Genomic DNA, 8921 nt, shown 5'->3' on the forward strand with positions numbered 1-8921 from the left:
CCACTGGCACATGCTATCACTGTGTTCTCGGTGATCATCTTTTATTTCCAAAGGCAATTAATCTTTTTTGTCATTTTTTTTTGCATGTGGTCAGTTCCTAGTCTTTGTTGCTGTTTTGAATCTGTGAATCGTTTGGGAGCATGTGGTAAACTGGCTTTTATGCTCTAAGTTTTTGCTGAAAGCTGAGACAGCAGGGATGGCTAATGAGAAATATATATGTTTTTAAAGTGCTGTGATTCTTAGGCGTGTAGGAAGGTTTCTCATGGAAACTTGGAGAGATTAATTGTAGATGACCCAATTTCATGGTTCTGCAGCGCAATCACAAAGATTTACCGAGTGGCAATAGGGTACGCAATAGAGTCCTGGGGAGGTGTTACAGGAACAGAAAACATAGCCCTTGTTTAGTTGAGGAAGTAAGACATAGGTGCAGGGAGCTAGAATACAGGTGACAACGTCGTGTATGCTAAGCGGAAGTTCAGAAAAGGAATGCTACAGACCCAAATACTACTGTGGTGGCCAGAAGAGGAGGGGTGATCACCTACGGCTTCACAGAGGGGGCGGTGTCTGGGCTGAACCAAAAAGTGTAGGCTCGTCATGGATACAGAGGCAGGGAAGTCCTCCAGGGATTCTGGCAGGAGGTTCTGTACAAGTTCAGAGGGAGCGTCAGACTTCTGGTTGGAAGGCGCTCCATTTCATGGCAGAGGGATAATTCTAGGAGTCAAAAATATTAGGTTCTCTTTCCAGCTCTGCTGCTGACGTCCTCTGAGGACTTTGGTCAGTCACACAGCTACCTCAGGACCCCTCCTAGGACTGACAACACCTGTCACTGCCCTTCCCTTGATCTGCTGTTCAGGAAAGAACAGAGATTGACCATTCATGCATCATCCATCCATCCCGACATCCGTCCCCCAGCCAGCCACCACCTATACATCCATCTATTCATAAATACATATTCCCATTCAATCACACACCCATCCATCCATCTGTCCATCCCTCTACCCATCCACCCACCCACCTATCATATACCAATCTATTCATCCAGCCACCTACCCGCCCATCCATCCATCCGTCCAATCATCCATATATCCATAAACGAATCCATTTATCCATCCATTTATGCCCCCACCCATTTATCCCTCCCTCCCAAAAATCAGCTGTGCATTTGTTCACTCATTCAGTCCTAGTTTTCTGAGGGCCCACTTTGTGACATACACTGTACTAAATGCTAAGAGCAGAGCCAAAATGCATGGTTTCTGCCATCAAAGCAAATCAAGGAGTGCAGTCATGTACACAAATGTTCATATTCAACACAACTCCGAGGTTCAAGGCTGGGAGAATGTGGCACCCCTAACATGGCTAATCCCCCTCCCCAACGCGTGGCTCAAATCTCCAATCTCACTTTCTCTGTGGGACCCAATCTGTGTTCTTCAGGTCCCCCAAGCAGCAGATGCCAAGATGGGATTCGCCAGTGAGAGATTTGTTACAGCTCCAATGAGAGAAACTGAGGTGGGAGCAGGGAGAGGCTGGGAGAGGCTGCAGACCACAGTGGGGCTATGACCCTGGTAGAGGACAGAGGGCAAGCAGGCAAGCTGGGTGGGGTGTCCTAAACACCAGTGCAGCTCTGAGAAAGCTCAGCAGCTGTGGGGGAGTCCTTGGCCAGAGTTGTCTGTCAGAGGAGAAGTGTCTCCCAGGAAGGGTCTGCCTGAATCCTGGCCACTCTCTGAGCCAATGGAGGAAAGTGTCCTGAAGGCAGGTGGGTTTCAGAGCCCTGTCCTGAGACACGCGTTTTCACAGTGTGATGCCTGCCTACCCTGTCCTTTTCCAGCCCTCGGCCCCAGTACCCCCATGCCCCTCACCCTGGCTCTATTTTGTCCCCCCATATCACCTGTCATTTTTTAACACGCTAAATAAATCACTTATTTATTGTGCTTAGTTTATTTTCTGTCTCCCCACTACCCCCGCCCCAGCAGGAATGCAAGCTCCATTCGAGCAAGGATGTTTTTCTACTTTGTTCACTGATATATCCCCCAAGCCCATGACAGTGCATGGCACATAGTAGGTGCTCAATAAGTAAATATTGGTTAAGGTGATTGAATTAACAGAGTCTGGCAATCAGGAAGAGGAACTAGTTTGGGAGGAGGGTTCATGAGGCCATAGAAGAGCTCTGTGACTTTCTAGAGGGTGTGGTTTCCCAAGCACCCCACCCCCTCTTTCCTCTGCTGAGCTGGGCTCTGGGGCTTCCCAGGACCAGGACGCTGCACACACGTGGGTGGGCTGGCTCCGGGGTCTTCAGGTTGCCTTCGCCTTACGCAGACAGACCTGAACTAGCAGGTCCTTCACAGGCGAGTTGTAACGCTGCTACAATGGAAAGCAGTCACTTCTGAATTGAATTAGACCAACAGGTGTAGCATTCTGTACCCTAGAACAACTTTCCCCTTGAAAATAAGCTCCCCACTCTCCTCCCCGCCCCACAGCAGGCGAAGATTAGCGCCTGTGCTCCCTGACAGACAGCGTGACTCTGGAAGTGGTACAAAGATGCTGTGTTTTCTGGAAAAGGAACTGGCGCCTCCATCTCTCAGCCTGTACAAGCTGCACAGTGCGTGGGCCCAGCGGATGTGGTTTTTCCCTCTCCCGTCCGGAACCCCAGTGTTCCCTTCCTGCTATCGCTTCCGCCGGGTTGTTGCTGACCGGTGGCCAGGCCCCCCAGGCCGCGTGTTGGTTCCGATGCTCCTCTGGGTCACACCAACAGTGTTGCACCTGGCACCGTGCTCCCTGGCTGCCCAAACAGTTGGAAGAGATGCTTTGAGAGCTGCTTCCACATTTGGCTCTCCCGGCGGAAATTCTGGGCTGCTTCATCCCACCAAGGAGGCTGGCTGCCGGCCGGGCCTCCCAGCGCAGCACCTTCCTGCTCAGGAAGCCCTCCTTCCCCAGCCACCCTTTCCCTTTGCTGCCTCAGACGCTGCTGCAGCGGGCGTGGGTACCCACACACTCCTCATCTGGGCCCCTAATCCTGCCTACAGATAGGAACCACCCGAGAGTCAGTGAGACCAGCTCCTGGAGGTCCACCCAACTAACTGGCCACCCCGAGCTTGTGAAAATCTGGGGCTAGGGTAACCAATCCTAGAGCTTTGCACAGGATTCTGTGTATAAAAACTGGGCACTTTTTCCAGCCTACACGAAGACCTTCCAGAAACTGGTCTCTGCCCCTGTGCTCATATCTCCCACCACTCTACCCGACAGCCTCCCCACAGGTCCTGTATGCATGGCACCCAGCACATGGTGGGCACCCAGTAAATAGCCGTCGGGTGCACACATTCCTTCGAGTGAGGATGGACACTTTCTACCATCCCAAATCCTAATGCTTCTTCAAAACCCAGGGCTACTGTGTAAAGATAGCTTCCGGTAGGGACTGCTCCCTTCCCTTGAACCTGGAAGCAGATGCCTGAAGCCCTGGTCTGCCATGCACCACATGCTTCTTCTCAGTCATTGTTTTCAATTAACGTATATTCAGCCATAATTACCAGAGCAACAAAGTGAAAATTCTCCTAGGTCCTGCCTTCAGAGAAGTTCCCACAACACCATGAGAGTTGTTATTTTGGCTATTTCTATGAGGCTGTTGTTGTTGTTGTTGTTGTTTTGAATGAGATTTATATTTAAATTGGTGGCCTTGGGATAAAACAAATTGCCCTCCATGATGTGGGTGGGCCTCATCCAATCAGTTGAAGGTCTGACTAGCGCAAAAGACTGCCCTCCCCAGGCAGGGCAGGCAGGGAGAATTCTGCCAGCAGACTTGAACTTCAGACTTGAACTGCAACATCAGTTTTCCCCTTGGTCTCCTGCCTGATGGCCCACTCTGCAGACTTTAGACTTGCCTCTCTCCATAGCTGTGTGAGCCAATTCCTTAAAATAAATCTCTCTCTCTCTCTCTCTCTCTATATATATATATATATATAGATAGATAGATAGATAGATAGATAGATAGATAGATAGATAGATAGATAGATAGATATAGATAGATAGATATCTAGATATAGATATAGATAGATATAGATAGAGTTGGTTCTCTGGAGAACCCTGACTAACATGGTGAGGGAGCCTGGTCAGTCCACAGAAATGGTACAGTATGAAATGGTACAGTCTGCTTCATCCATACAGAAGATCGTAGGAAAAGTGAGGAAAGTACCAACTGCCTTCGGAGCACAGTGGGCCCTCTAACCCAGCTGGGTTCAGGGACAGCCTCACACAGAAAGGACCCGGACTGAGTCTAGAAGGACACCTGCCACCTTTCCTGGGTATGAGCTGCTTCCAGGAGGAGGGTTTCTTTGCTCCCCCAAAGGCTCTGCATGGAGCTCTGTAATGCTGGGTGCACGTTGTCATATTTACTGACATTTGACCACTGTACCCAGGTTGTTTTCTCCATGTTGATTCCCACCTTGCTGTGGACAAATGTGGAAGGCAGGCAGCCTGCCTTATGGTCATCATTTGAATTTACTAGGTGACGTTTCTCCTTCCTGTGGCAAGAGGAATGAGAAATGGCTTTGGGAGCCCTCATGAGCTTCTACAGTCAGCACCCCAAGAGGGAGGTCAAGGAACCCCAAGAAGACTATTCATCCAAAGGTGTCTTTCTTCTCTCCTTCCCACTCGTAGCCCCGAATCAAGGTCCCTCCTCGAGGCTGCTTTGCTTCTCTCTGACCCGAATCAAGCCTGAACAAATGGGCTCAAGTGACATCCCTGGTTCTTATAGCTTAGGTCCCCAGACGTGATCTGATTCCAGCCTTTTCCAACTTTCAAATCAACCTTTCTTTCAGTTCTGTTAGCACCTCCATCCTTCCAAATATCTTAAATGAGCCACAGCTTTCTGTTGCTTACAATCAACGAATCTCATCAACTTTTCCTTGGGAACAGGGACACGAGCATGGTTAGAATGGGACGAGGGCAGGCAGAGGGGAACTTCACGTGTATTGAATATTCCACCAGGCCAGGCAGTGTGCTGTTTCTTGTCTTTCATAGATTCGAACAAGCATGCTCCCCCAACGTGTGCACGTTTTAACATTAAAAAAATCAGCATGGTTGTTATCCTAGCTGTCGATCACAGAGCCGGCTATGGATGTTACTCCTGCCTGTGCATGAACATCAGTACCTGCAGGGTGAGTGGCTTAGACAAAAGTCCCAGAGATAACGAGGCTCATTCTTTGAAGAAAAGCCACTTAGTACCAGAGTAGGAGTTTCAGAAATGTTATGTCTCCAATAGGCACGGAGGGCACTGTTGTGTGGGAAAACATGGACAGTGACAACTCTTGGGTAGAGATCATTGAGAAGAGGGTTTAGGAATATTTCAGTCAATTTAATTATATTTCTTATTTTATCAAGAATGTGGAAGAGTGGTATATGATATTAAAAAAAATCAACTCTGTCCAAATAAGTTTAAAAGAGTTCTCTTAAGAAGTATTAAGTATTCTAAGCCAGGGATTGGCAACATTTTCCTATAAAGGGCCAGAGAGCAAATATCTTAGGCTGTGTGGGCCGGACAACCTGGTCTCTGTCTCAGCTAGCCAACTGTTTGCTGTAGCAGGAAGAAGCCATAGGCCATCTGTAAACATATGAGCTCATATGTATATATAAATAGTCTATAATATTTGTCTATGGATGGAAATTTTGAATTCTCATATTCATGTGTCACAAAATTTTATTTTACTATTTTTTTTAGGAAACCATTTACAAATATAAAAGCCATTCTTAGCTCATGGGCCATACAAAAATAGATGGCAGGTCAATAGTTTGCCAACCCCTGTTGATAAGTGGTAAGAAAACATCGTGTCATGGTCCAGTTGACAGTGTTTTGGGTTTTTTTCTTAGTTCACTAGTGGTTCAATAATGATGCACCTTAGAGTCAATGAAATAAACTGTACAGCAATCCTAGGAAGGAGGTAACATTCCCAGGTGGTGACAAGACATAGAGAGATTTTGTTGCTTGAGATCAAGCAGTTAGTAGATGGCAGGGTTCAGGTTCAACCCTAGGTCTGAAAAACCTAAAAAATAATGTCTCGTTAAAGATGGCAAGTTGATGTGCTAACTGACAGTGTGTGCAGGTAAAACCTGGAGTGGACCTCATGGCTCTGACTGCCCTTCATATGAATCTGCTTCATCTATAGGAGATCGTAGGAACTTAGGTCTAGATTGTGGGTAACTGCAGCACGAATGGCCAAGTAGGTCACTCTTCTACCCGGAGCTGTAATTGTCACATATGTTGGAGGGCTAAAGTGTTGATAAGATTTATCAGGCTCACTGTCCTGTCTGCCTCTCAATATTAAGAAACTTTTTTTTTTTTGTAGAGAGAAAAATGCAGATAAAAAGAATGGAATGAAGTGTAACTTATAACATGTGCAGCTGGTCAGCCGCCTCCCTTGTCTGTTCATATACTCGCTGTTTCTGTAACAAGCAGGGTTTTGGCTGCCCACTTAGGTTCCTCGGAGAGCTGGAGGATCAGAGGTATGGAACAAGCGAGCCCTGGAGTCAATGGAGCAGGGGCTGGCACGGCCTGATGGCCGCAGAGCCATAGGAGGAATTAACAAGAGTTCTGCTTCATTTTTCCAGGCGCCGCTCTGTGCACAGGCCTCCTGAACAAGCCCTCAAGTGCGTTCTGCAAATGGGCTTCCAAAATCAATAGGCTGCAAAAACCTCTCTGGCCTGTAAAATCTTCCTTGGTCTCTTTCACATTCATCAATGCCTCTCTCTCACCGGCATTCACACTTCCCTCCGCCCCTGGGTGGGCCCAACACAGGCCTGGGGACCGGTCAGTGCCCAGCGGCAGGCAACGGGGCCTGTGAAATGATCCCAGGTGTGAGTGGCAGAAAAGACTGAACAGATGCCTCTGGTGGGGAAGAGTTGTCAAGTCGCTTGTGTCCGTGGCTGCCCTCATTGAGACCCTGCCTTCCCTCGCCCCTTCAGTGTGGCCCTGCAATGTTGAATGTCTTCTAAATACCAGTGAGTACTTCCTCGACAATATCAACAGCCACCATTTATTGAGCAACTGCTGTGCGCCAGGCATGGTTCTCAGAACTTTAAAACCATTTCTTCTCCTTTTTTCTCTTTTTCAGGTATTAACCCTGTTTCACAAATGAGGAAACTGAAGGTCAGAGGGATAATAAACGTGCCCAAGTCAAAAAGTGGCTGAGTGCCTTGGCTGGGATTTGAGTTTGATTCTGTCTTCTCCGGAAGCTGGTGCCGATTTCACTTTCCAGAAGCAGCAAATCTAAAGAGCCAATCAGAACCCCTGTGGTAAGTGAGAAACATGGCCTCTGTCCTGTCCCCGGGATCATTTCTCGTGTCCAGGTTCTCCCTGAATCCCTTGTCCATCGCTCGACGAGAGGCTGGCAACTCTCTATACCTCCACATGGCACATGGAAGCAGGGGCTGGTGGATTTCTCTCATCCCCTGGACTAGAGTTTGAGTAAATTGAAGAGGGGAGCAAACTAGTGATTTCTACAGCTGCCCCACCCCAAAACACCAGGTAGCTCAGATCAGGTGAGCACATCCCTCAGGTTACCACAACTGTGGAGCTGCTGTGACTCCATCCCATCTTTAATTCTTGGAAGGGGCTTGATTTCCGGGGTGAATTGGATGCTTGGTGAACGCTTGGGATGGATGGGAGTTTTGATTACATAATCAGAATGCAGTTTTGAACTTACAGCTTCTCCTCAAGGCGTTCCAATTCTTAGGGTTGTATTTTACCATGAAAACAGTAGTGGGATGTTGAGAGCCAGCCACACATTTCTAATCTGGCAGGCAACTGGAAATATCCATGCTGAGGGAGCAGAGCACACCGCAACGTTTATGGGAAACTGAGACACACTTGTGATGAAATAGTGCTGCACAGAACTAATTGCCAGAATCATGTACTGTGGCTGAGCAGAGGAAACAAAACCAACATTCCAGAGACATGAAGAGCCAGCCATCCCTCTCCTTACCACGAGGAGACCATAAGCGTGGGGGCCATGGGTTTAAAAGGAAACTCCCCATTTTGCCTTGCCAGTGTAACTGGAAAACTAGTTAGAAATTCCAGCCAAGCTGTATGTTGGTTTTGCATCCATCTGTGCTCCTAGTGGACCTCCATCCTGAGTTTTCTGATTTAAATGGCTCTGGAATGTCCTTAGAAGAATTTCTGAAACTCACAGATACTGTGAGTTTCATTATGAATGTCACATTTCATAATAACTCAATGAGTAGTTTTTAACTAACTGTTCAAGCAAAGATTTCAAAATCAGTGGCTCCAGCTATTGGCGGACCCAAAGACACTCGTAGATTAACTGTAGATCAGCACCTGAGATGCGTGAACAGTAACCCCGGGATGCCTTCCTTGTGCACTGGACTGGGGCCTGAAGGACTGACACCACTTGGAGGGAAGATGGAAGAAAAGTGACCAGCAAAGCAGGCAGGACGTGCTGAGCACCATGGGAGAGGACCCAGATAGTGCAGGGTTTCAGCATGGAAGAGGTGGGGCTTTATCTGGGCGCTGATGTGGGAGTTGGAGGACTGGGGGAGGCAGGATGAGAGTGGAGGGGGGAGAGTGGGTGCTTACAAGGGGTACAGTAAGCAGACAGATTTGGCTGGTGCAGAGTATTTGCCTACGGTACGGAGCAGGATGAGGATGGGTATGTAGGTTAGGCCCAGGTTGTGGGGGCGTTACAGCCAGGTGACAAGATTTGAGCTTTTACCTGGGTGCAGTCAGGAGCAGAGCTCCAGGGACCCACTCTGCCCCCACTTGCTCCTCTCCCTGACTTCTCCATCTTGGCACCACCATCCACCCAGTTACTAAGGCCTCAAGCCAGAGCGTTACCTCAATTCCGCTTTTTCAGCCCTCTTCCCCCTGCCCACCTCCTTACAGCCCATCAAAAGTCTTGTCATCTCTGTTTTCCAAATAT

The 8921-nt window shown here is 48.3% G+C and overlaps 1 protein-coding gene across 8 annotated transcripts in view; it reads left to right on the top strand.

Moving 5' to 3' along the window:
- Nucleotides 1-8921, top strand: part of ATE1 (arginyltransferase 1) — a 218334-nt gene that overhangs the window by 194058 nt on the left and 15355 nt on the right. For 7 of the 8 annotated variants that reach the window (XR_012498369.2, XR_012498368.2, XR_012498370.2 and 4 more), the window contains exon 13: nt 7098-7278. Coding sequence is in view for 1 of the 8 variants with exons in the window: in XM_088791815.1 (XP_088647941.1) it covers nt 6333-6364 (32 nt within the window). In the remaining 7 variants the exon portion in view is untranslated. Of the gene's footprint in view, nt 1-6332; nt 6485-7097; nt 7279-8921 lie in introns of those variants that run through there. The other variant, XM_088791815.1, reaches the window with a different exon arrangement.

The sequence above is a fragment of the Rhinolophus sinicus genome, chromosome 15 (assembly GCF_057876585.1).
Source record: "Rhinolophus sinicus isolate RSI-liver-muscle chromosome 15, RSI-T2T, whole genome shotgun sequence".
In the NCBI taxonomy this organism is placed as follows: Eukaryota; Metazoa; Chordata; class Mammalia; order Chiroptera; family Rhinolophidae; genus Rhinolophus; species Rhinolophus sinicus.